Source organism: Peromyscus maniculatus, chromosome 5 (genome assembly GCF_049852395.1).
Source record: "Peromyscus maniculatus bairdii isolate BWxNUB_F1_BW_parent chromosome 5, HU_Pman_BW_mat_3.1, whole genome shotgun sequence".
Lineage (NCBI taxonomy): Eukaryota > Metazoa > Chordata > Mammalia > Rodentia > Cricetidae > Peromyscus > Peromyscus maniculatus.
The window spans coordinates 38,706,602-38,733,932 of NC_134856.1; the positions used below are offsets into that span (position 1 = coordinate 38,706,602).

A 27,331-nucleotide genomic window follows, 5' to 3' on the forward strand; every position below is an offset into this window, starting at 1 on the left:
GGCTGGAAAGTCAAGTGTTGGGGTATGGGGTAAGAGGATCTGGGCAGACCCTAAGACATGCACCAAAAGGCAGAAAAACCCATTTGTGAGACTTTATTGGGACTAGGAGATGAGAAAGAGACCTTGATAATTGTGTGGGTCCAAGCCTGGCCACTACTGGGCAGGGAAGACAGAATTGCCGCTGAATGCACAGGGGATGAGAAGCTGCCGGTACTCTAAGGGCAGGTACCGCTCCACAAGCACGTGCAGCGAGACTTGATCCGTGACTAGTCCCTGCCTGTATCAGAGGACAGGAAGGTCAGACCTAGTCAGCACCAGCACCCCCACGCTCAGCCTCCCTTTATGCCCACTTACCGTCGCAACAGCAGCTCTAAATCCTCTAGCTTCACAGTCTTACGGCCAGCATGAGCAGAAAACACCTCCAGGTCACTGCAAAGGTGCTGGAAATACTTGTCTAGGCTGCCAAGAAGGTTGGGACGGAGCAGGGTGAGCAGTGTGTTTATGTAAGTTTTACTTCTGCCCACTCACATGCTAGACTCACCACTTCTCCACCATCCCGAGTGCCTTCTTCTCCACAGGCATCTTAGTATAGAAGCTGAAGAGCTTCATGTAGTAGTGCAGTCCAGCCTTGTAGGGGTCTTGGCGGTGCCTAGGACCTGCAGTTCTCTTCCTGGAAGGAAGCCTGGCTGGCACAGACTCCAGAGGCTCTGAACTAAGGACAGGAGCAGACGGAGGTAACTGAACTGCTGTTTGGGAAGGCTCTGAATTTTAAGACAAGTCCTGCTAGCTCCGCTGAATCTGGGACTGTTGTTCATTAAGGAGATTGAACAAGAAACTCAACTATCAGCCAAGGGCAGGATGGGGTGGGGGAGGTGGTGATGGCTTACAAATTTAATCCCAGCACTCAGGAGGCAGAGGCAGGCGGATCTCTGTGAGTTCGAGGCCAGCCTGGGCTACAGAGCAAGTTCCAGGATAGCCAGGGCTACACAGAGAAACCCTGTCTTAAACAGACAAACAAACAAACAACCTGTTCTTTCCCTGTGACCCTGATCCACTATCCTAGACTAGCTTCAACATAGATGCAGGTACCTGCCCAAGCTTGTTGAACCTCAGGTCTCAAATTGGATAGTCTCTCCCATCAGGAATCCATCACTGCCTGTGCCAAGTCTGCTAATGTCCTTCAGGAAACCTTCTAGGATTACATACTGACCTAGGAGCTTCTCCCTCACCCAGGCTCCTCTAAACTCCTGGAGACAGACACCAGGATAACGGAGAAGCAAGCTGTCAGGCTTGAACTGCTATGCTTGGCAATCATCTGCGTATCTATGGGAACTTAAATGTGTACAATGTCATCTCCTTCCCAACAACAAGGGTTTCTTACAGTGCAACTCCAGGTGGTGGGGGGGACTCAAGAAGCTGGTGTGGCTGCTCGGCCTGGAGTAAGTCATAGGCGTTGGAGGCTAACTCTGGACTTGCTGAAAAGAAAGAAGAGTGTCACGAGGGGTTCCCGCTTGACCATCTCACACAGCTGCACAGGTCTAGTCTCTTTCTTCTCTCTCTCTCTCTCTCTCTCTCTCTCTCTCTCTCTCTCTCTCTCTCTCTCTCTCTCTGAGACAGGGTTTGTCTGTGTAGCCCTGGCTGTCCTGAAACTCACTCTGTAGACCAGGCTGACCTCAAACTCAGAGATCCACCTGCCTCTGCCTTTGGAGTGCTGGGGTTAAAGGCGTGCTCCACCACCCAGCTTCCTTTCTTAATTCTTTTTTTTTTTTTTTTTTTTTTTTTGGTTTTTTCGAGACAGGGTTTCTCTGTGTAGCTTTGCGCCTTTCCTGGGACTCACTTGGTAGCCCAGGCTGGCCTCGAACTCACAAAGATCCGCCTGCCTCTGCCTCCCGAGTGCTGGGATTAAAGGCGTGCGCCACCACCGCCCGGCTCCCTTTCTTAATTCTTAAGGGCCTCCTAGAGCTCTAGACAAGTGATTGCCCCTTATACTCTGCCTGGTCTCTCAAACTACCAGTTCCCAGAAACAGCCCAGGCAAATTTTCTGCTGTATGCTAAGACCTAACAAGCTAGTGACATTAACCTGCTGATGCCTACATTAGGCCTCTTACCTGGCCTTCCAGGAGTCTCCTCATCCCCCGAAGAGCCCTCTTGCTCCTTGGCCTCCACAGTCTCCTGGGATCCTACGGCTTCTCTTAGTTCTGGAGGCTGAGGCTGTGGCTCCAGGAGGGGTGGAGGAGCAGAACCAAAGCTGGTGCTGCTCCCTGAGGGGGGAACAAGCTGGGGCAGCAGTACAGCAGTGACTGAGGGTCTCCCGGCCAACCCGATTCTGCTCCGGGGTGAGGACCAACTCCTAGGCAGGGGTTCTGGGGCACACATATGGGCTGGAGGAGGGAACTCGCCCTATGCTCACTCTCCCCGAGGCTAAGCCTGGCTCCCAGCCAGCCGCTCCTCATACTCACTATGCTTCTGCAGCCCGGTCCCAGGGCTTTGTGTCCCACAGTCCACGACTCTTTGAGCACCTTCAACCCCAGGGTGAGAATGGGTGGGCAGAGAGTGATGCGCTCTGAGGGAGCAGCCACCCGAGGGCTGCGAGAAAGGCTGGGTGTCTTCCAGCACTACGTCCGTTGGCAGAGTGGCAACAGAGGTTCTGTGGGTGTCACCTAGAGACCAAGAGCCAGAGAAATGGGTATTTGAGGCCCACCTGCTAATACCTGGGGCTGTCAGGGTGCAGGCAGTGAGGTGTAAGGGTCTTCTCTGCCTAAGTGACCTCCAGAATGAGACAACCTTCATTCTAAGCCTTTTATCTTCCATTGCCCTTCCTGCTACTTCTCCTGGTCCTTCCTCTGACGTTCCCAGGCCTCTCTAACTCGCTTCCACCCCTGCAAAACCACTCACTTAGGCCTCAGCTGTCCACTTCTTCCTCTGCTCAGGACTTGACTCGAGCATAGTGAACTTGTCCTCTGGAATCAGGATCCAGCTCAGTGCTAACTCACCACGAAACCTGTCTCTCTAACAAGCTCTAGCCACCATCGTATGCCCCTTTCCTTCCACCCTCAGCCCTATAGTTCAATAAATACACAGACACTAAGGCTAGGCTAGTCTTTTTTTTTTCCTCTGTGTAGCCTTAGCTGTCCTGGAGCTCACTCTGTAGACCAGGCTGGATTCGAACTCAGATCTGCCTGCCTCTGCCTCCTGAGTGCTGGGATTAATGGCATGCACCACCACCACCTAGCTATTTGTTTGTTTGTTTTTGAGAAGGGTCTCTCTCCATAGACCAGGCTGGCCTCAAACTCACAGAGATCCACCTGCCTCTGCCTCCCAAGTTTCTGGGAGGCTCCCAAGCCTAGCTATGATGGCTGTTCTTGGTTATCAGCTTAACTACATCTGGAATTAACTAAAACCCAAATGACTGAGCACACCTGTGAGGATTTTTTTTCTTAATTAAATCATGTGACATGGGAAGACCCACTTCTAATCCAGATCTTTGAAGTAGGAAGATACACTTTTAATCTGGGCCACACTGGCAGCCTAGATAAAGGACATGGAAGAAGGAAGCTTACTCTCTTTGCCTGTTTATTCTCTCTCTCTCTCTCTCTCTCTCTCTCTCTCTCTCTCTCTCTCTCTCACACACACACACACACACACACACACACACACACACACACACACACAGCATCCATTCCTTCACTGGCAATGGAGCCTACTTTCTTGAGTTTCTCAGCATTCATATATGAAAGCCAGCCGAGACATCCAGCCTTGTGGACTTAACAAACTACTAGATTCTTGGATCTTCCACTGGTAAAAGCCATTGCTGGCTAGCTGGACCACACAGCCTATAAGCCATTTTAACAAATCACATACATATATAATCCATTATATTATTATATTCATATTCATTCTCTAAGTTCTGTTCCTCTAGAGAACCCTGACTAATACACCAAAGTGCCAGGTGCACTTTGCAAAAAAAGCAGAAATTCCTCATAGATGCCTGGTCAGGCTTATACAGTGTCCTTGACCTCACCAAAAGTGGAGCAGCCCTAAACTCAGTAGTGCCTCCTGTCTGTCATAGAGTGGTAGCTTCTCCCTGAGCTAGAAGAGGAAATCTCAACCTTACCTGGAAGAGCTGAGGTCAAGGAATTATCTTCCAGATCCTGCAAAAGAGCACCTACATCCACAGGTCGGCGTATGGGGCGTCTACGGGCCAGACCAGGTCTCCTCATTGACTGTGACTGAAGAGGTGGGGCAAAGCTGAGGTTGAAGGAGCTGTTAAGATGGAAACAGACACAAAAGAAAGCCTGAGACACCACTTCCCCAAAGGAACGCATCTCTTAGAATATGGCCCCCATGCTGTAAGGCTAAAACCAACAGTAAGCATGTTGCAAGACTCCATCAGTCAACACTCCCCTCCCCCAAGCCTCTGCTCCATCAAATCCCAGAACAGGGAACAGTACCTGGTCAAGGATGAAACATCAGCATTCCCAGGTGGCTCTGTCAGCGCCCATTAAGACAGTGTAAAAAGAACAATTCATAGTGAGTTACTTGGGCCCATGGGAGCTCTCTCAGGTTTCTTCAGCCTCCCCAGAGAAGAGGGACAGAACAGCACAGGTGTGTCCTAGGACTCACCTTGGGGGAGAGGCAACCCCTGGTTCACTTCCTGCTGAAATACTGACAATCTCAGCCTTTGCTTCCTTTTGCCAGTGGCTGGGAGACCTGGAGCCTGGGTTGAGGGGGGTTCCAGTTCAGGAAATTGTAGTTCCGGGCTATAAGAATGGAGTTTGTCTCAGACGTGTCAGAAAGCCAAATTTTAGTTTCTGGGGACCCCAAAGAGGTGGCTCAGCCTATGAAGGAATTTCACTCTGGGTACCTTCCCGGACTGCTTTCCTGTCTGGAAAACTCCACCATCTCTGGTACTTGTACTGGCTTCACCACTGAGTCTGGCATCACGATAGACGATTCTGGGGCTGTAGAAATAAGGAGAGGGTAGGGCTGACAAAGAAGGCTGACAGAGGACACCATACAACTGAGCATTGGGCTAGCACGTAACGTTAACTGGCAGGCTAGACACCCACTTACCAGTTAGTAAGATGTTCTTCAGCAGAGTCCGGGGGGTCTGTTCCTCCAGGTGCCCATGGGCTTGAACATGAGCCAATCTGCCACCTGACTATGGGTGAAAGCACCACCAGTCTGTACTTTTGCCTTGAGAACCCCTCAAGTTAGGCTTCAAAACAAAAAAATGACTTGACTTCAGTGTTCCATAAAGTCACTCATGGAGTGGGCAGGACACACTTACCCTAGTGCCATAGGAATGCCTCCTAGCAGTTGTTTTTGTTTGGCTAGCCTGCTTCTTGGAGGAAGGTGTACCCTGCTTCTTGGAGGAAGGTGTACCCTGCTTCTTGGAGGAAGGTGTTTGAAGCAGAGTTCTCTGTGTACTGTGTAAAAACAAAAAACAAAAACAAAAACAAAAATCAGCTTTGAGAATTCCATGGTGGGAGTGAGGATCTAGAAGATGTAGGGATCATGGTTTAAAGCTTTTTCCCTTCACGGGGAGGGTCCCAGAAACTACTTCTACCTCCCATAGTCCCTATTTCCAGCTTTGGCAACAAGGAAGTGGATGAGGGTAGCCCTGAGCATGGGCAGACAGGGACTATGACTGGTCTAGCTGGGTGGGGATGGGGTGGGGATGGTGAGATGAGCCTAGCAGAATAATAAAAGATGAGCAGGGGTTAGTCACAGTGAACAAATTGGGAGAGTAAGCTATTCCAAGCTTTAAAGTAACAATCCAAGTAGGAAATGTAAGTGTTTTTACCTTTCAAGTTGTTGTCAAGGTGTGACACTAAGTTCCACTTGGGTCACCCTAGCCCTATTTTTCCAGTCCACTGTGTTTCAGAACGCTTATCAGTGCTCCCCGGCACAGCTCACATCTCATTACTCATAGGTGTAAAACATATCCCAGGGGCTGGCCAGAATGCTCAGTGGGTAAATGCACTTGCTTCCAAGCCTGACATCCTGAATTGGTGCAAGGTGAGAACTGACTTCGTAGGTTTCTGACCTACACATACACACACACACTCTCTCTCACACACAAACAGTAAATGAATACATAAATACCACGTGTTGAATGAGGAAGGACTAGGTAGTACCAAGCCTGTAATCCCAGCTACCAGGGAGGCGCAGGCAGAAGGGCAACTTCAAAACCTGTCTGGGCTACAGTTTCAAAACAAGCCAAGGCAACTTCGTGAGACCCTGTCTCAAATACCAGAAGGGCTGGAGATGTAGCTCGGTGGAAGGGTGCTTAACTAGCAGGCATAAAGCCCTGGGTCAATCACTAGTACCATGGGTGAAAAAGAAACACCTTATCATGAACATCTCTGCTCTCGAAAAGGATGGCATTCTTCCAGACTGGCAGATGCCAGCTTCGGTACCTTCTCACTACAAGCCTCCTCGAGACACTCCGAAAAGTCGGACAAAGCCCTGGTCTCTAGAAAAGCATCCTTTCAGTTCCTGCCTGCTGACCTCCCCCGGGAGCCGCAGAGGGCAGGGCTGTGTGTTAGGAAAGGTGAAGTCATCTGCAAGTAGGGGTCGTTGTCAGGACAACCTCGGTCCGGAATTGAGTGAAACAGCCTAGAAAACAGAGCCTTATGCTTTGTTTCGAGTGATCCAGCACTGCTGGTCTCTGCGGAGCTCCACGGGTGAGGGTACAACAGCTTGGCCGAGTCCGATTCGATTAGGGTGTAGTCAGATCTCAACGTCTCGGACCCTACTCAGTTTTCCTTTCCAGACAGGTAGGTACAGCCACCACTCCCCACTCTCACATACTTAATACGTGCACTCCGTCGTCGCCTCGGGGTGCGCGAATCTGCCGCATCCAGCACGCGCCGTAAGAGCGTGCGTGTTGTCTGATCCGTGTCGAGACCGTAGCCATCCGCCATACTCAGGACCCACCCCTCCTAACTGCTGGAGCTGCAGCAAGGGCCGCCTTCCCGCCGCCTCTTTCGAGTCAAGTCTCGCGGTGCTGCCACATGGCCCCACGGGAACTGTAGTCCTACAGCTGGGAGCCGGGTGTAAGGAGATTGCAAATTGCTTTTGGAGGCCTTCTCACATTAAACCTGGGCAAAAGCTTGTAACCAGTTGAAACCTCATGGTTTCTTCAGGAAAAAGATTAAGGATTGCCGGGCGGTGGTGGCTTACTCCTTTAATCCCAGCACTTAGGAGGCAGAGATAAGCAGATCTCTGAATTCAAGGTCAGACTGGTCTACAGAGCCAGTTCCGAGACAGCCCAGGGCTATACAGAGAAACTGTGTGTGTGTGGGGGGGGGGGGGGAGCGGAGGATGATAAATATCTTAAAAAGGAACCAGGGGGCCGGAAAAATGGCTCAAAGGTAGGGCCTGCTCGCTGCTCTTGCGTAGGGCTTGGGTTCTGTTCCCAAGTACCCTTTTGGGGGGCTCCTAACTGCCAGAAACACGAGTGCCAGGGCATATGATACCCTCCTCTGGTCTCTTCGAACACCAGGCATGCATATAGCATCAAACTCTCTAGGCAACTTTCTTGCCTCTACCTCATGAGTGCTTGGATTGTAGGTGTTGGCCACTATGCCAGACTTTAGTGATTTCACACACTTTTTTTTTTTTTTTTTTTTTTTTTGATACAGGGTCTTATGTATCAAGTTGATTTCAAAATCTCTAGGTAGCCTGAGATGACCTTGAACTTCTGAACCTTCCACTTTTTTGTGCTTGGATTACAGGTGTAGTTCCATCAAACCAGTTTCAATTTTTTTTTTTTTGGGGGGGGGGGTCTGGAAAGATGGCTCAGAAAATAAAAGCACTGGCTGCTCTTCCAGAGCTTCTAGGTTCAATTCTCAGCAACTACATGGTGGCTCACAACCAACTATAATGAGATCTGGTGCCCTCTTTTGGCATGTGGCATACACTGTGGTGGCAGAACACTATGCATAATAAAGAAATCTTTAAAAAAAAATTAGTTTAGAGGTTTTGTTTTTGTTTGTTTTGAGACAGGATTTCATGTAGCCCAGGCTGGTCTGACTTAACCCTGCAGCTGAGGATGATCTTGAATGCACCATTTATACAGCACTACAATCAGTCTTAGAGTGTCCTGCACACTAGGCAAGCAACTGGACTAACTGTCCGGTTAGATCTGATCTCTTATCTAAACTTGTTAGGTCTTTATTAATAAATTTCCATGATCATTATCAACTACCTAAGTCTAATTCCTAAAAATTTATTTTAACCAGGAAAGGTGGTGCATGCCACTAATCCAACACTCTGGAATACAGAGGCAGGTGGATCTCTGTGGAGTTTGAGGCTAGCCTGGTACTCATAGTAAATTCCAGACCAGCTTGGGCTACAAAGTCAGACCCTATTTCAAAACAAACATTTGAACAAACAAACTTCATTACAAACAATTTCCTGTCTCAACCACCTGTTTCCAAATACCTGGTAGCCATTTCCCAAATTACCACACAGAGGCTTATATTAATTATACATACTTGGCCAATAGCTCAGGCTTGTTACTAACTAGCTCTTATAACTTAAATTAACCCATTTCTATTAAACTATGTATTGCCACATGGCTGGTGGCTTTACCTGTCCTCAAGCATGTCTTGCTTCCTAGGCAGCTGACAGGCATCTCCCAGACTCTGCCTTCTTCATCCCATCATTCTCAGTTTGACTTTCCCACCTAACTTTATCCTGTTCAGCTATTGACCTGTCAGCTTGTTTACTAAACCAATCACATAGCCAGGTGGTAGTGGTGCATGCCTTTAAATCCCAGCACTCAGGAGGCAGAGGCAGGTGGATCTCAGTGAGTTCAAAGCCAGCCTGGTCTACAAAGTGAGTTTCAGGATAGTCAGGACTGTTACACAAAGAAACCCTGTCTCTTGAAAAACCAAAAGCCGGTTTTGTTCAAAAAAAAAAACAATTAGCCGGGCGGTGGTGGCACACGCCTTTAATCCCAGCACTGGGGAGGCAGAGCCAGGCAGATCTCTGTGAGTTCGAGGCCAGCCTGGTCTCCAAAGCGAGTTCCAGGAAAGGCGCAAAGCTACACAGAGTAAACCCTGTCTCGAAAAACCAAAAAAACAAAAAAAAAACAAAAAAAAAACACTTGTTGGGGCTGGAGAGATGGCTCAGAGGTTAAGAGCACTGACTGCTCTTCCAGAGGTCCTGAGTTCAATTCCCAGCAACCACATGGTGGCTCACAACCATCTGTAATGAGATCTGGTGCCCTCTTCTGGCATGTAGGCATATGTGCTGTATACATAATAAATAAATAAATCTTAAAAAAAAAAAAAAAAAAAAGAACCACATGTTAAAACTTTGAACCTCTGGAGTTATCTGAAACCAGTCTACCCTGTACCATGACGTCTGTGAATGAGCCGTGTGTGTGTGTGTGTGTGTGTGTGTGTGTGTGTGTGTGTATCTTGGGGTTGGGGCTGTTAAACTGATACCCTAGTCATCAAACATTGTCAGATATGAGAAGGATAAATTTAAAAAGTGAGACAGCTTTCCAGCTACATAGACAATAACCCCAAGTCTCTCCGTGGTCATTGGGGGGTGCAGAAGCCCCAAAGGCAGTACTTGTTCAGCAGGTAGGCCCAGAAGATCTGATTTTGCTGTGGAGTAGAAATTTGGGGAGACTGACTCCTTGATTTTGCAGTAGGGGGCACTCGGTCCTCCATCGATCCTCTTATTCACAGTCTGGACAGGATCTCAGCTTCTCGCTGTGTGTCCAGCCTTGCCATGAGCTTCCGGGTGGAAGTTCTTCTGCGGCCATCCATCTTCTTGGAGGAGGTACAGGATACTGCCAGGAGCCGACATGTCTCTCTATCATCAAAAGCTTTTATATTAAATGCCGTATTATTATATTTCTAAAGGTGTTTGAGGACTAGGGGAACAAAATCTGTTAGATGTATTTATAACTTTGAGAGCATATATATCCCTTAAATCTGAATATACAGGTTTCCCAGTTAGTTACAGCTTAATGAAATTAGCAAGGAAAGGGGGGGGCTGATCTTTGAGTACAGCCAGATTACAATCCTGAATGAATTATATAGAAATAATTGTATTTTAAGCTGTTTTCTGAGAAGGCAAAGAAGAGTGACAGGGAAAGATCCCAGAGCCTAATGAGAACAGGAGAAAAGGGGCTTGTGAGTCATCGTGAAGCCCAACTCTGAGAAAAGGACCTTCTGAGAAGAGGTAAAGGGCCCTCTTGGTGGACCAGAAACTCCACCCTATGATTTATATAGAAATAATAATTTCTTAAAGTCATACAATAATACCTCCCTTGTTCTACATAAAGAAGGTCAAGTGTCTTATTTTATTGCAGAACCATTTTAATTAATAAATATCAATGGGCATTAGAAAGCCAATTGGTCCTCTATGTCAGGGGGTTTCCTTTTGACCCAGCATTTCAGCCTATTCTGGACAGGGAACATGGGACAATGTGTCTCTTCTGGAACTGCTTCAAGCTGGCATTGGGTGTTGTTGTCAGAGCCCCCCAAAAGGCCGAAAGGCCAGTCAAAGGCTGAAAGGCCAGTCAAAGGCTGGGCAATGGGGTATTTGTCAGAAGTATGTGGTTATCTGACCCAGCTATAGAGACAGTGAACAGTCACATTGGTTAAGCTGGTCCATGTCAGCTTTTAGCAAGTCCAGAGCAGTGTAGTCAGCAACTGAATCTTGGAGGTGTCTGCCAGCCAAGTGGAAACCTGTTGAGACAATTTTTGTGTTTGTTTGTTTGTTTGTTTGTTTTTGTTTTTCAAGACAGGGTTTCTCTGTGTAGCTTTGGAGCCTGTCCTGGAACTCACTCTGTAGCTCAGGCCGAACTCACAGAGTTCCACCTGCCTCTGCCTCCTGAGTGCTGGGATTAAAGGCATGCACTACCACCGCCCGGCTCTGTTGAGACAAATTTAAACTAGGAACAGAAGTTAAAATTTATGAACTTATTTGGAATTTTTAGGCCCATATTATATATATATATAATTATATATATATATATAATATATATTATTATATGTATATAATAATATATATATTATATATATATTATTTTACAATACCATTCAGTTCTACATATCAGCCATGGGTTCCCCTATTCTCCCCCCTCCCACCCCCTCCCCTTGCTCTCAGCCTACCCCCAATTCCCACCTCCTCCAGGACAAGTCCTCCCCCAAGGGCTGTGATCAACCTGGTAGACTCAGTCCAGGCAGGTCCAGTCCCTTCCTCCCAGACTGAGCCAAGTTTCCCTGCATAAGCTCCAGGTTTCAAACAGCCAACTCATGCAATGAGCACAGGACTTGGTCCCACTGCCTAGTTGCCTCCCAAACTGATCAAGCCAATCAACTGTCTCACCTATTCAGAGGGCCTGATCCAGCTGGGGGCCCCTCAACCTTTGGTTCATAGTTCATGTGTTTCCATTCATTTGGCTATTTTTTTTCAATAATTGAGTAAAACTGAAATTTATTATAAGCCACAGTCATCCTAGGAACCTCCATGCTATATATATAGCCTCTATGGTTCTATGGGTTGTGGTCTGATTGTTCTTTATTTTATAACTAGAATCCACCTATGAGTGAGTACATACCATGACTGTCTTTCTGGGTTTGGGTTACCTCACTCAGGATGATTTTTTCTAGTTCCATCCATTTGCCTGCAAATTTCATGCTTTCATTGTTTTTCTCTGCTGAGTAGTACTCCATTGTGTATATGTACCACATTTTTTTCATCCATTCTTCCGTTGATGGGCATCTAGGTTGTTTCCAGGTTCTGGCTATTACAAATAGTGCTGCTATGAACATAGCTGAGCATGTATCTTTATGGTATGAATCAGCATTCCTTGGGTATATGCCCAAGAGTGGGGATGGCTAGATCTTGAGGTAGTTCGATTCCTAATTTTCTGAGAAACCGCCATACTGATTTCCACAGTGGTTGTACAAGTTTACATTCCCACCAACAGTGGAGGAGTGTTCCCTTTGCTCCACATCCTCTCCAACATTGGTTGTCATTGGTGTTTTTGATCGTAGCCATTCTGACAGGTGTAAGGTGGTATCTCAGAGTCGTTTTGATTTGCATTTCTCTGATGATTAAGGATGCTGAGCATTTCTTTAAATGTCTTTCAGCCATTTGTAGTTCTTGTTTTGTGAATTCTCTGTCTAGCTCTTTAGCCCATTTTTTAATTGGACTGTTCAGTACTTTGATGTCTAGTTTCTTGAGTTCTTTATATATTGTGGAGATCAGTCCTCTGTCAGATGTGGGGTTGGTGAAGATCTTTTCCCATTCTGTTGGCTGTCTTTTTGTCTTATTGACTGTGTCTTTTGCCCTCCAAAAGCTTCTCAGTTTCAAGATGTCCCATTTATTAATTGTTGTGCTCAGGGTCTGTGCTGTTGGTGTTTTATTTAGGAAATGGTCTCCGGTGCCAATGCGTTCAAGAGTGCTTCCTATTTTCTTTTCTATTAAGTTTAGTGTAACTGGATTTATGTTTAGGTCTTTGATCCAATGGACTTGAGTTTTGTGCATGGTGACAGATATGGATCTATTTGTAATCTTTTACATATTGACATCCAGTTATGCCAGCACCATTTGTTGAAGATACTTTCTTTTTTCCATTGTATAGTTTTGGCTCCTTTGTCAAAAACCAGGTGTTCATATGTGCATGGATTAATGTCAGGGTCTTCAATTCGATTCCATTGGTCTGTATGTCGGTTTTTATACCAGTACCAAGCTGTTTTTATTACTATAGCTCTATAGTAGAGTTTGAGGTCAGGGATGGTGATGTTAGGCCCATATTCTTAGTAATTGGGAAGAGCAGGAGTCCCAAGACCAGGCTGTACTTATTTGGAGTCCTTCCAACCTCTGTGAAGTAGATCCAGGTTTTATGACTCTTTTAATCCTCTGAGACCTATATGAATTATCTTACAAAATTACATAAACTTTAGATACATTAGTATTACCAATCAGTATTGAAATCCAAATTGTAGGAAAGCAGGTAATAACTAACCAAGGAAAATTTAAAATCCTGAGTTTGTTACCCAAAGTATCAGAATTGTATTAATGTTTTTGTTGTTGTTGTTTTTTGTTTTTTGAGACAGGGTTTCTCTGTGTAGCTTTGGAGCCTGTCCTGGAACTCACTCTGGAGCCCAGGCTGGCCTCAAACTCACAGAGATCTGCCTGTTTCTGCCTCCCGAGTGCTGGGATTAAAGGCGTGCACCACCACCGCCCGGCAAAATTTTTCAATCTTAATATAATGATTCTACCTGCGTGTGGTCCTACTGATGACCCAGAGGGGAGTGCATACTTCTCCAGGCCCTACCCACACTAGGGGCTGCAGAGAAACGAATGCCAGGCTGTGACTAGAGGGCTTGAGTGCCTGGTGCCCTGTCCATACCTAGAGTCAGGGAGTGGACTCTTCAGTGCCATTAGTAAAGATGGAGGTGAGGTCATATGACCTGTCTGTTTTGACCTTAAGATGGTAGCTCTACCATGTGATTGCCCTTAATTAAGATGGCGCCACCTGACCACATGAACACCCTTACCAAATATGGCACCTGACTACGTGTTCATGTGTTTTTTTTTTTCCCAAAAAATAAACTGAACAGATAAGAAACATATAAAGTGAAGTATTTAAAAATCAGTCAGACTGGGGTTGGGGATTTAGCTCAGAAGTAGAGCGCTTGCCTAGCAAGTGCAAGGCCCTGGGTTTGGTCAACACTAAAAAAAAAAAAAAAAGTCGGCCAGGCCGTAGTGGCACACACCTTTAGTCCCAGCATTCAGGAGGCAGAGCCAGGCAGATCTCTGTGAGTTCTAGGCCAGCCTGCTCTACAGCGTGAGATCCAGGACAGGTACCAAAACTACACGGAAAAACGCTGTCTCGAAAAACAAAACAAAAAAAAAAACAAAAAAAAAACAAACAAACAAAAAAAAAAAAGGGCTGGAGAGATGGCTCAGAGGTTAAGAGTACTGACTGGTCTTCCAGAGGTCCTGAGTTCAATTCCCAGCAACTACATGGTGGCTCACAGCCATCTGTGATGAGGTCTGGTGCCCTCTCCTGGCCTGCAGGCATATGTGCAGACAGAACACTGTATACACAATAAATAAATAAAATCTTTAAAAAAAAAAAGTCAGAAGACGAGTTGCAGGAGTTGGTTCTCTCCTTCCACTGTGTGGTTCCAGGGATTGAACTCAGGTCTTTAGGCTTGGTGGCAAATACTATTACCTACTGAGCCACCTTTCCAGTCCAGGGTTATTTTTCAAACAATAACAACACTGGGTTGAAGTGAGGCTGAGAGGACGGTAAAGGTTGGCGAGATCAGGTTATGTATGTGGATTCTTGGAGCTGCAGTAAAGAATTCAGAAAGCATTCTAAAGAGACCAAGGGGCTGCTTGAGTGGCATCTGACTTCTCAGATTTTCTTTGCAGCATCAGAAGAACAGTTGTGGATGAAGCAAGATCGGAAGCAGAGACACGTGATATGATTCTTGCTTTTCACTAGAGATGACAAGATGACAGGATGGGCGTGGCAGTGGAGGTGAAGGGAAGTTATGGACTACATGGATTTTTTTGTTTGTTTGCTTTTGGGGCTGCAGGCCTGTTCCTATTCTCACACAGCAACACTTTCAATCTACTAGTTCTTATGTGACTGTATATAAGTATATATTAAAGGTTATTTTATGTACTGAAGGTAGAGGCTAATGGAGCATCTTCTTCAATACTGTTTGCTTTTCGATCAAGTAAAAAGCCAACCAATGGGGGCTGGAGAGATGGCTCAGCAGTTAAGAGCACTGACTGCTCTTCCAAAGGACCCAGGGTCAATTCCCAGCACCCACATGGTGGCTACAACTGTCTGTAACTCCAGTTCCAGGGGATTTGACACCCTCACACAGATAGATACTCATGCTGGCAAAACACCAATGCACATAAAATAAAAATAAATAGCACACGCCGTTAATCCCAGGACTTAGGAGGCAGAGCCAGGAGGAGGATCTCTGTGAGTTCGAGGCCAGCCTGGTCTACAGAGTGAGTTCCAGGACAGGCTCCAAAGCTACACAAACCCTGTCTCTAAAATAAAATAAATTTTTTTTGGCGCGCGCGCGCGTGGGGGGGGGGGGCGGCGGACGGGGGACTAAGCACGGTGTCTCTAATTCCAGTGCTTGGGAGGTTATAAGACAGGTGGATATCTGCAGCTTCCTGGATGGTCAGCCTTAAAAAGAAAAGGTGAAGGGCTCCTGAGGAATGATACCCAAATTTGACCTGTGACCTCCACACACACTCACAGGCATACATATGAACATGCACAACCATGCACTATACCCCTATACACACATACACACCATGGAACAACATTTAATGAAATATATGTATAAAAATGTCTCCAATTACTTTGAATCCTAACTTAAAAAACTAATAAATGTATACAACCGTATTTATATAAACAATATTTATTGTTAGAATTCCTAGCTACTCCCCAGCTACATGACCACACATGCGCTGTCCAGTAGCCAGGCAAGATGCTTAGTCATCCTAGGGTCTTACGTTCTACGTAATCCATGTACTTCATGATCACATAATTTGCACACAGTGTGATCATGTAATCTATGCGTATGTGTGGCATAGCTATGTAAGCCCATATGCACACGAGAGGCAGGGAATCTATAAAGGCGGGTTCCACACATCCCTCCTTCTCTTCCTGCACGATCTTCCCACAGGCCTAAGCACCCCTTTCTATCTCCTCCCCTTAGTAAACTCCTATAGTGGGTTTTGTTGTACTTTGTGGCTTTTCTCGCAGGTAAACAGCACCACTTAATGAATAACATTGTGCCGCTTAATAAATAACATTTATACCATTAGTTTTGTTTGATTCAGGGTCTTTTTATGTAGACCTGGCTCTCCTAGAACTCTCTGTGTAGACCAGGCTGGCCTTGAACTCTCAGAGGTCAGCTTGCCTTTGCCCCCTCAATGCTGGGATTAAAATTGTGAACCATCAGCTGGGGTCAGAGGGATGGCACACACTTTTAATCCCAGCACTTGGAAGGCAGAGGAAGGTAGATCTCTGTGAGTGCAAGGCCTCAGGGTCAGCCTGGTCTACAGAGCAAATTCCAGGACAGCCAAGGCTACACAAAGAAACTGTCTAAAAAAAAAAATTGTGAACCATCAAAGTGGATGGTGGTGGCACATCATCCCAGCATTGGGAGGCAGAGGCAAGCAGAACTCTGAGTTCAAAGCTAGTGTGGTCTGCAGAGTAAGTCCCAGGGCAGCCAGGGCTGAACAGAGAAACAGTCTTGAGAAAAAAGGAAAAAAAAAAAAAAAAAAAAAAAAGGAGAACCATCATGCCAGGCTATGTTTATACTATTGTGTAAATGATTCACTAAAATGAATACACACCTTTCATCCTACTGTATACACAGTGGGTAATTCATTTTGGATACAAAGAGATTTTAGCTGTAGTCCCACTTGCTTAAGCCAGGAAAATAGGCTTTTCTCTTATTTACAAGTGAGCAAAAACCCACACAAATAACCAAGGAGCTCTAGAAATGCAATGGTAATGTATGGGCTGTTCTCCTGTTTTTGTTACTTGTTTTGTTTCTGGGGCCTCCTTTGTGAGAAGCAAGTGCCTTATTTATTACTTATCTCTCTCAGTTCTGTTTTATTTATTTCCAGAGACGGTCTCACTAAGTTGCCCAGGCTGTCCTTGAATATGGTGTTATTTCACCTTCTCAACTAATCAGCATTTCAGGTCTGCACCACCAGGCTTGGTTGGGTTGCCCCACCCACAAACACTGGGAGGAAGACCATCTACTGTCTGGTTATAATGAGAATTGTTTTCATTCAAAACCAACTTTCTGTCATCCCTCCCCCTCTGGCAGCCCTCCGACTAGCTGCCGCCACCCCTTACACTGCTGGGTCAAGCCAGGCAGAGCATAGGCTCCCCCCCACATCCCACCAAGGTCACTCCCACCATGCTCCGCAGCCCCGGGGGATCCCCTCTCTCCTGGCAGCCTTCACTGCTACTCAGTTTCTCCGAGCTCCAATTCATTAACCTTAAAAATTTCCCAGAAAAGCTTTTTTCCATCTTTCTTCCACAAAGTCTATTTCCTATGTACGAATGAAAATTTATGACTGATATGGCCATCTATATTTCTTTCTGACTGACTTTTTTGGGTTTTTGGTTTTTCAAGACAGCGTTTTTCCGTGTAGTTTTGGTACCTGTCCTGGATCTCACGCTGTAGAGCAGGCTGGCCTAGAACTCACAGAGATCTGCCTGGCTCTGCCTCCTGAATGCTGGGACTAAAGGTGTGTGCCACTACGGCCTGGCCGACTTTTTTTTTTTTTTTAGTGTTGACCAAACCCAGGGCCTTGCACTTGCTAGGCAAGCGCTCTACTTCTGAGCTAAATCCCCAACCCCAGTCTGACTGATTTTTAAATACTTCACTTTATATGTTTCTTATCTGTTCAGTTTATTTTTTGGGAAAAAAAAAACACATGAACACGTAGTCAGGTGCCATATTTGGTAAGGGTGTTCATGTGGTCAGGTGGCGCCATCTTAATTAAGGGCAATCACATGGTAGAGCTACCATCTTAAGGTCAAAACAGACAGGTCATATGACCTCACCTCCATCTTTACTAATGGCACTGAAGAGTCCACTCCCTGACTCTAGGTATGGACAGGGCACCAGGCACTCAAGCCCTCTAGTCACAGCCTGGCATTCGTTTCTCTGCAGCCCCTAGTGTGGGTAGGGCCTGGAGAAGTATGCACTCCCCTCTGGGTCATCAGTAGGACCACACGCAGGTAGAATCATTATATTAAGATTGAAAAATTTTGCCGGGCGGTGGTGGTGCACGCCTTTAATCCCAGCACTCGGGAGGCAGAAACAGGCAGATCTCTGTGAGTTTGAGGCCAGCCTGGGCTCCAGAGTGAGTTCCAGGACAGGCTCCAAAGCTACACAGAGAAACCCTGTCTCAAAAAACAAAAAACAACAACAACAAAAACATTAATACAATTCTGATACTTTGGGTAACAAACTCAGGATTTTAAATTTTCCTTGGTTAGTTATTACCTGCTTTCCTACAATTTGGATTTCAATACTGATTGGTAATACTAATGTATCTAAAGTTTATGTAATTTTGTAAGATAATTCATATAGGTCTCAGAGGATTAAAAGAGTCATAAAACCTGGATCTACTTCACAGAGGTTGGAAGGACTCCAAATAAGTACAGCCTGGTCTTGGGACTCCTGCTCTTCCCAATTACTAAGAATATGGGCCTAACATCACCATCCCTGACCTCAAACTCTACTATAGAGCTATAGTAATAAAAACAGCTTGGTACTGGTATAAAAACCGACATACAGACCAATGGAATCGAATTGAAGACCCTGACATTAATCCATGCACATATGAACACCTGGTTTTTGACAAAGGAGCCAAAACTATACAATGGAAAAAAGAAAGTATCTTCAACAAATGGTGCTGGCATAACTGGATGTCAATATGTAAAAGATTACAAATAGATCCATATCTGTCACCATGCACAAAACTCAAGTCCATTGGATCAAAGACCTAAACATAAATCCAGTTACACTAAACTTAATAGAAAAGAAAATAGGAAGCACTCTTGAACGCATTGGCACCGGAGACCATTTCCTAAATAAAACACCAACAGCACAGACCCTGAGCACAACAATTAATAAATGGGACATCTTGAAACTGAGAAGCTTTTGGAGGGCAAAAGACACAGTCAATAAGACAAAAAGACAGCCAACAGAATGGGAAAAGATCTTCACCAACCCCACATCTGACAGAGGACTGATCTCCACAATATATAAAGAACTCAAGAAACTAGACATCAAAGTACTGAACAGTCCAATTAAAAAATGGGCTAAAGAGCTAGACAGAGAATTCACAAAACAAGAACTACAAATGGCTGAAAGACATTTAAAGAAATGCTCAGCATCCTTAATCATCAGAGAAATGCAAATCAAAACGACTCTGAGATACCACCTTACACCTGTCAGAATGGCTACGATCAAAAACACCAATGACAACCAATGTTGGAGAGGATGTGGAGCAAAGGGAACACTCCTCCACTGTTGGTGGGAATGTAAACTTGTACAACCACTGTGGAAATCAGTATGGCGGTTTCTCAGAAAATTAGGAATCGAACTACCTCAAGATCTAGCCATCCCCACTCTTGGGCATATACCCAAGGAATGCTGATTCATACCATAAAGATACATGCTCAGCTATGTTCATAGCAGCACTATTTGTAATAGCCAGAACCTGGAAACAACCTAGATGCCCATCAACGGAAGAATGGATGAAAAAAATGTGGTACATATACACAATGGAGTACTACTCAGCAGAGAAAAACAATGAAAGCATGAAATTTGCAGGCAAATGGATGGAACTAGAAAAAATCATCCTGAGTGAGGTAACCCAAACCCAGAAAGACAGTCATGGTATGTACTCACTCATAGGTGGATTCTAGTTATAAAATAAAGAACAATCAGACCACAACCCATAGAACCATAGAGGCTATATATATAGCATGGAGGTTCCTAGGATGACTGTGGCTTATAATAAATTTCAGTTTTACTCAATTATTGAAAAAAAATAGCCAAATGAATGGAAACACATGAACTATGAACCAAAGGTTGAGGGGCCCCCAGCTGGATCAGGCCCTCTGAATAGGTGAGACAGTTGATTGGCTTGATCAGTTTGGGAGGCAACTAGGCAGTGGGACCAAGTCCTGTGCTCATTGCATGAGTTGGCTGTTTGAAACCTGGAGCTTATGCAGGGAAACTTGGCTCAGTCTGGGAGGAAGGGACTGGACCTGCCTGGACTGAGTCTACCAGGTTGATCACAGCCCTTGGGGGAGGACTTGTCCTGGAGGAGGTGGGAATTGGGGGTAGGCTGAGAGCAAGGGGAGGGGGTGGGAGGGGGGAGAATAGGGGAACCCATGGCTGATATGTAGAACTGAATGGTATTGTAAAATAATATATATATAATATATATATTATTATATACATATAATAATATATATTATATATATATATAATTATATATATATATAATATGGGCCTAAAAATTCCAAATAAGTTCATAAATTTTAACTTCTGTTCCTAGTTTAAATTTGTCTCAACAGAGCCGGGCGGTGGTAGTGCATGCCTTTAATCCCAGCACTCAGGAGGCAGAGGCAGGTGGAACTCTGTGAGTTCGGCCTGAGCTACAGAGTGAGTTCCAGGACAGGCTCCAAAGCTACACAGAGAAACCCTGTCTTGAAAAACAAAAACAAACAAACAAACAAACAAACACAAAAATTGTCTCAACAGGTTTCCACTTGGCTGGCAGACACCTCCAAGATTCAGTTGCTGACTACACTGCTCTGGACTTGCTAAAAGCTGACATGGACCAGCTTAACCAATGTGACTGTTCACTGTCTCTATAGCTGGGTCAGATAACCACATACTTCTGACAAATACCCCATTGCCCAGCCTTTGACTGGCCTTTCAGCCTTTGACTGGCCTTTCGGCCTTTTGGGGGGCTCTGACAACAACACCCAATGCCAGCTTGAAGCAGTTCCAGAAGAGACACATTGTCCCATGTTCCCTGTCCAGAATAGGCTGAAATGCTGGGTCAAAAGGAAACCCCCTGACATAGAGGACCAATTGGCTTTCTAATGCCCATTGATATTTATTAATTAAAATGGTTCTGCAATAAAATAAGACACTTGACCTTCTTTATGTAGAACAAGGGAGGTATTATTGTATGACTTTAAGAAATTATTATTTCTATATAAATCATAGGGTGGAGTTTCTGGTCCACCAAGAGGGCCCTTTACCTCTTCTCAGAAGGTCCTTTTCTCAGAGTTGGGCTTCACGATGACTCACAAGCCCCTTTTCTCCTGTTCTCATTAGGCTCTGGGATCTTTCCCTGTCACTCTTCTTTGCCTTCTCAGAAAACAGCTTAAAATACAATTATTTCTATATAATTCATTCAGGATTGTAATCTGGCTGTACTCAAAGATCAGCCCCCCCTTTCCTTGCTAATTTCATTAAGCTGTAACTAACTGGGAAACCTGTATATTCAGATTTAAGGGATATATATGCTCTCAAAGTTATAAATACATCTAACAGATTTTGTTCCCCTAGTCCTCAAACACCTTTAGAAATATAATAATACGGCATTTAATATAAAAGCTTTTGATGATAGAGAGACATGTCGGCTCCTGGCAGTATCCTGTACCTCCTCCAAGAAGATGGATGGCCGCAGAAGAACTTCCACCCGGAAGCTCATGGCAAGGCTGGACACACAGCGAGAAGCTGAGATCCTGTCCAGACTGTGAATAAGAGGATCGATGGAGGACTGAGTGCCCCCTACTGCAAAATCAAGGAGTCAGTCTCCCCAAATTTCTACTCCACAGCAAAATCAGATCTTCTGGGCCTACCTGCTGAACAAGTACTGCCTTTGGGGCTTCTGCACCCCCCAATGACCACGGAGAGACTTGGGGTTATTGTCTATGTAGCTGGAAAGCTGTCTCACTTTTTAAATTTATCCTTCTCATATCTGACAATGTTTGATGACTAGGGTATCAGTTTAACAGCCCCAACCCCAAGATACACACACACACACACACACACACACACACACACACACACACACGGCTCATTCACAGACGTCATGGTACAGGGTAGACTGGTTTCAGATAACTCCAGAGGTTCAAAGTTTTAACATGTGGTTCTTTTTTTTTTTTTTTTTTAAGATTTATTTATTTATTATGTATACAGCACATATGCCTACATGCCAGAAGAGGGCACCAGATCTCATTACAGATGGTTGTGAGCCACCATGTGGTTGCTGGGAATTGAACTCAGGACCTCTGGAAGAGCAGTCAGTGCTCTTAACCTCTGAGCCATCTCTCCAGCCCCAACAAGTGTTTTTTTTTTTGTTTTTTTTTTTTTTTTTTGGTTTTTCGAGACAGGGTTTACTCTGTGTAGCTTTGCGCCTTTCCTGGAACTCGCTTTGGAGACCAGGCTGGCCTCGAACTCACAGAGATCTGCCTGGCTCTGCCTCCTGAGTGCTGGGATTAAAGGCGTGCGCCACCACCGCCCGGCCCTCAAGTGTTTTTTTTTTTTTGTTTTTTTTTAACCCCTTTGCTATGATACAAATCCATTCCAGCTGTCTTAGAGATACTTACAGATTCCTAGGAAAAGTTATGCTCAATCTATTCCAGCTGTCTTACAGATACCTACAGGCTCCTGGGAAAAGTTCTGCTACTGCATCAAGAAATCTGGTCTGATGAAAACTAACAATCCTCAGAGGCCATTTCTGACCCCACCTATTTTTCGAGCATATTTTGCAGATTCACTGTTCCTGCCTGACCTCCAGAGAAATAGCAGATGCCATGGCTTCTATACTTCTGATTCAGCGTGCCATTTCCCCCTAATCTCCTGGAACATCACTGCTGCAACCTGCTTTCTCAGCTCCCTCAAGGAATGTTCCTGAGATCTTCTGCTGTGTGTGACTCCTGGTTCCCTCTCCCCACTTGGCCCTTTGCCAGCTTGAAGCAGTCTCAGGAATTCAATGCCCTTGTTCCCCTACTTGCTTCCATAACTGACTTCTTTTTATAATAATCAAAACAAATAAATGTTAGTATTCTGACCCACCCTTGGAAACCTGCCCCTTAGGGCCACCCTGTGTCCTGACTTAAAGGAAAAACCCCTCCCCTTCCTCTCTCTCTCTCTCTCTCTCTCTCTCTCTCTCTCTCTCTCTCTCTCCCCGCCCTCCATTCCCATGAGGTGTGCATACCTCTGCTTTCTCTCTTTCCTCTTTCTTTCTTGTCTCCCTCTTTCCTATCTTTCTCCTCATCTCTTTATTATAACAAAATCTCCCCGTGGATGCAGTGCCTGGGTGAGGGATACTCTGGCTCTGCCAACTGGGGGTTCCTCACTCGTGCAAATTCATAACACTGAATTTGTTATGACATTTGTTCTTGACATCTATTAGCACATATTTATCCATTATCCAAAAGACACTCTAGTCAGTCTCCAGGAGAGAGAGGGCTGGGTGGACCTGACTGCTTAAAGCTACCTTCTCTATGTTCTTCCTACACTCTGGCACATAGTAGCACCTATTAGGGACCTGATTTAGGTCAGTGAGTCCGAGTAGGAGGTAGCTGAGAGTCAGAAGAGTGCCCTCAATACGAGCGAGTGACTCCAGAGGGCTTTCTGGGCTGACTAGGGTTTCCTCCGGGCTAAGCAATGCCCTCCACTCCAAGGCACTGGGGGTTGGGGAACTTCTAGAGCAGGCTACAAAATCTCCCTCAAATCCTGCCTTGCAGGAACTCTGCCTCTCCCTTATGCGGCGCTGCAGTCCCAGGCAGCAGCTGCAACGTTTTCTGAGGCAGCATGGAACTTGTAGTTTTTGTGTGCTTATACCCAGAGCGCTTGCGCTTAGGAGGCACGCGCCCCCGTACGATCAGGATTCCGGGTCCTTGTGAGGGGTAGTCCATGCGACAACGTTCCATTCGAATACATTTTCCCCTTCCGCCTGGGGTGAACCTCATCTGGAAAATAATCGGATCTCAGCAGGATGTCGCGGAGCCCGGGAAAACAGCCGGAATAAGCACGCCCCCATCCCGGAAGTGAGCGGCTTTTAGCGCGGTGCATTGTGGGGGGCGTAGTCCTCCTTTCCAGGCGGTCCTTCGCGGCGTCCCCCGGGCCGACTCCGGAGCGCAGGCGGGCGGCCGGGTGGGTAGCGCAGCGCGGGCGGTCAGCAAGCATATTCTAGGCACGGGGCCCCCGCCCGGGACGACTTGCGCTGGGCGGCAATAGTGAGAGGTCTCGAAGGGCCTCGCGCGGCGCCGCCCGTCGAGGAGCTGAGTCGGGGGCCGGACCCGGCCGTCGAAGAGCGCAAGAGGCCGGTGGGCCGGGCCGCGCGTCGCAGCCATGCCTGGCTTTACGTGCTGCGTACCGGGCTGCTACAACAACTCACACCGGGACAAGGCACTGCACTTCTACACGTTTCCCAAGGACGCTGAGCTGCGGCGCCTCTGGCTCAAGAACGTGTCCCGTGCCGGCGTCAGTGGGTGCTTCTCCACCTTCCAGCCCACCACGGGCCACCGTCTCTGCAGCGTTCACTTCCAGGGCGGCCGCAAGACCTACACGGTGCGCGTTCCCACCATCTTCCCGCTGCGCGGTGTCAATGAGCGCAAAGTAGCGCGGAGACCTGCGGGAGCTGCGGCAGCCCGCCGTAGGCAGCAGCAGCAGCAGCAGCAGCAGCAACAACAGCAACAGCAACAACAACAACAGCAGCCGTCTCCGTCCTCCACTGCCCAGACCACCCAGTTGCAGCCGAACCTGGTGTCTGCCTCTGCGGCCGTGCTTCTTACCCTTCAGGCCGCTGTAGACAGCAGCCAGGCTCCGGGATCCGTGGCTCCGGCGCCCACTACTCCCTCGGGAGAGGATGTGAAGCCCATCGACCTTACGGTGCAAGTAGAGTTTGCAGCTGCTGAAGGCGCGGCCGCCGCGGTCGCCGCTTCGGAGCTAGAGGCTGCTACTGCTGGGCTGGAGGCCGCTGAGTGCACTCTAGGCCCTCAGCTAGTGGTGGTAGGGGAAGAGGGCTTCCCTGATACTGGCTCCGACCACTCATACTCCTTGTCGTCAGGTACCACGGAGGAGGAGCTCCTGCGCAAGCTGAATGAGCAGCGGGACATCTTGGCCCTGATGGAAGTGAAGATGAAAGAGATGAAGGGTAGCATCCGCCATCTGCGTCTTACCGAGGCCAAGCTCCGTGAGGAACTTCGCGAGAAGGATCGCCTGCTTGCCATGGCTGTCATCCGTAAGAAGCACGGAATGTGAACGGTTCCCCTCAGCAATCTGCAGAATTCGTGACACCTTCCAGCCCAAGGAATCCTCAGGCGGATATTGAACTCCCCAATATTCTGGTTGACAGTGTTGAGGTTTAGGGCAACGGGACGGGACTCTTCTTGGTCATCTGGCACCCTCATTTGTTTCCTCCTGGAGCAGGAGTTGGGAAGTTCAGAATCTGGTGACACCAGCAATTATGACTTTGTCTCTCACTCCCCAGTTTATGTTGCAGATTCTGGTTAAGCAAAGGTTTCAGAACCATTGAACTCGAAACTTATCCTGGAGGGATGCAGGTGGGACTATTAGGGACCTTGGGTTTGAGAAAACCACATCTTAAGGTTGGCCAGCAGTTAGAGACAGCTTTGCTGTGTGTAGTGATAAGAGATCTCAGTAACATCATTTCTCCTTTTCATGCTTACCTGTTTCAGGTGCAGCCTGTGATTCTGATGGGGACTAGTTGACCTGTGTCTCTGCCTTCTAGGACCTCTCTACCCAGAAGGTCATTTATGAGAGGGCTCTAGGTGACTTGCTGATGGAGATCCAGCTTACCAGGGACTTAGGTTTATCTTGTTATGTTTGCTACTGGTTACAAATTCTATTTTCTGTACAATTAGACTAAAGTTTTCACTGTGTTTGTTTGGCAAAACAAATTAAACAAAAAAAGTAAGGTTTTTATTTGGGTTTCGACATTTTATTTTTATTAAAGCTAAGTGTCCTTGAAATATGATATAGGTATTGGCCTATTTGAGAGAACTGGCTAGCCCTGAAAATAGAGACCTTTTAAAGGAATGGACCGGGTTTCTCCATAAAGCAACGAAAAGCACATACATCTTCATAAAGTTCCTTGCTCGGGTCACTCCATGGTGTTTGGAAGCTGCATGAAAAGGTCTTGATTTGTTCATTATTTTCTCCCTGGATCTTCGTGTATGTGTATGTACATGTGTGTAGTTTGGGTGCCTGAGGTTCCTGGGCTGTCTTTCCTCCGTTGCCATCTAGGTCTTCTAGAGGTTGGGGATTTAGCTCAGTGGTAGAGCACTTGCCTATCAGCTGTGGGGGTAGTGGGGTAGGGAAAGAGAGATTGGGTCTTCTCACTGGCTTGGAACTCAAGTAGTTTAGGCTGGCTGGCCTGGCCAACCAGTGAGCCTCAGGGAATCTGCCTGTCCGCCTCCTGAGTGCTAGGATTACAAGTTTGCATCACCATGCCTGTTTTTTTTTTTTTTTTTTTTTTTTTTTTTTGTGTGTGTGTGTGTGTGTGTGTGTGTGTGTGTGGTTTGTGTTTTGTTTTTATCACGTAGGTTCTGTGATGTACTTTCAGGCAGGCACTTTACCAACTGAGCTGTCTCTAGCTCTTTCCATGATTTTCTTAAACAAAAAGGTGTGACTGACAAGTAAATGGGAATTGTTTTGTTCCTCTAGATTTTGATAGTTTTAATTTCCTTTTTTTGGGGGGGGCGGGGGGTTCAAGACGGTTTCTCTATGTAGCTTTGTGCCTTTCCTGGAACTCTAGCCCCAGGTTGGCCTTGAATTCAGAGATCCTCCTGCCTCTGACTCTGCCTCCTGAGTGCTGGGATTAAAGGTGTGCACCACCACCGCCCGGCCTAATTTCCGTGTGTGTGTGTGTGTGTGTGTGTGTGTGTGTGTGTGTGTGTGTGTGTGTGTAGGGGGAGGGGTGAAACAGGGTCTCACTGTATAACTCTGGCTAGCCTGGAACTCAGTTTGTAGACCAGGCTGGCCTCAAACTCAAAGATTTTTATCTGTCTCTGACTGCCAAGTGCTGGGATTAAAGGCATGCACCACTAATCTCCTTCTTGAATTCTCATCTAGAGTTGAAGTTTGTTTACCATTTCATCCCTTGGGACATACAGTGTCTGGTACTTGTGTGAAAGCAATTACTTAAAAAAAAAAAAACTACTTACGTTCAGAAGTGGAAGCAGCTTTGGCTCCTTCAGGCACAGAGACTCTTGTTGCAAATACATTGGTTTCAGTACACCTTCAATTGTGGAAGAGTTAGGTGAATAGAGGGGACATTAAGGAATTGGTTTGTAACCCCTACACTGGTTTTGGCTGCCTCTATATCTAGATTGGATATTGGAAAGCTGAGAGGTTATTTTTATCTATATTTGTAAGTAATTTAGCTCAAACCTAATGGGGTGATGTAAATAACTTGTTTTTCGAGACAAGGTTTCTTTGTGTAGCCCTGGCTGTCCAGGAACTCAATTCTGTAGACTAGGCTAACTTTGAACTTAAAAAGATCTGCTTGCCTCTGCTTCCCAGTGCTGGGATTAAAGGTGCACCACCACCACCACCACCACCACCACCACCACCAGATGTGAATTTTTTTTTTTTTTTTTTTTTTGTTTTGTTTTTTGAGACAGGGTTTCCTCTGCGTAGCTTTGTGCCTTTCCTGGAGCTCACTTGGTAGCCCAGGCTGGCCTCGAACTCACAGAGATCCGCCTGGCTCT

The 27,331-nt window shown here is 46.3% G+C and overlaps 2 protein-coding genes across 4 annotated transcripts; one reads left to right on the forward strand and one right to left on the reverse strand.

Annotated features, from left to right (window-relative positions):
- Positions 1-78: 78 nt before the first annotated feature.
- On the reverse strand, positions 79-7,011 carry Cenpt (centromere protein T). Of its 3 annotated transcripts, none has more exons than XM_042277602.2 (13): positions 6,817-7,011; positions 5,291-5,429; positions 5,074-5,161; positions 4,865-4,961; positions 4,624-4,760; positions 4,452-4,488; positions 4,115-4,263; positions 2,460-2,660; positions 2,109-2,381; positions 1,382-1,475; positions 542-712; positions 355-459; positions 79-277 (listed from the first exon to the last, which is right to left on the reverse strand). In XM_042277602.2, the coding sequence occupies exons 1-13, from the start codon at positions 6,927-6,929 to the stop codon at positions 154-156; spliced, it is 1,728 nt and encodes a 575-aa protein (XP_042133536.2). In that variant the 5' UTR covers positions 6,930-7,011; the 3' UTR covers positions 79-153. The 3 variants fall into 3 exon arrangements, with proteins under 3 accessions (XP_042133536.2, XP_042133537.2, XP_015860851.3); XM_042277603.2 differs by having other exon boundaries at positions 2,109-2,363; positions 6,817-7,010; XM_016005365.3 differs by having other exon boundaries at positions 2,109-2,261; positions 6,817-7,009.
- A 16,484-nt stretch (positions 7,012-23,495) lies between these two features.
- On the forward strand, positions 23,496-25,544 carry Thap11 (THAP domain containing 11). The gene has a single exon (XM_006986822.4). The coding sequence runs from the start codon at positions 23,949-23,951 to the stop codon at positions 24,858-24,860; it is 912 nt and encodes a 303-aa protein (XP_006986884.1). The 5' UTR covers positions 23,496-23,948; the 3' UTR covers positions 24,861-25,544.
- The last annotated feature ends 1,787 nt before the right edge of the window (positions 25,545-27,331 follow it).

Coding starts and splice junctions, on each gene's coding strand:
- Cenpt (XM_042277602.2), bottom strand. CDS start 6,929: ATGGCGGATGGCTACGGTCTCGACACGGATCAGACAACACGCACGCTC. Junction 713..1,381: donor CCACCACCTGGAGTTGCACT/GTAAGAAACCCT, acceptor TCCTGTCCTTAG/TTCAGAGCCTCTGGAGTCTG. Junction 460..541: donor CTCGGGATGGTGGAGAAGTG/GTGAGTCTAGCA, acceptor CCTTCTTGGCAG/CCTAGACAAGTATTTCCAGC.
- Thap11 (XM_006986822.4), top strand. CDS start 23,949: ATGCCTGGCTTTACGTGCTGCGTACCGGGCTGCTACAACAACTCACAC.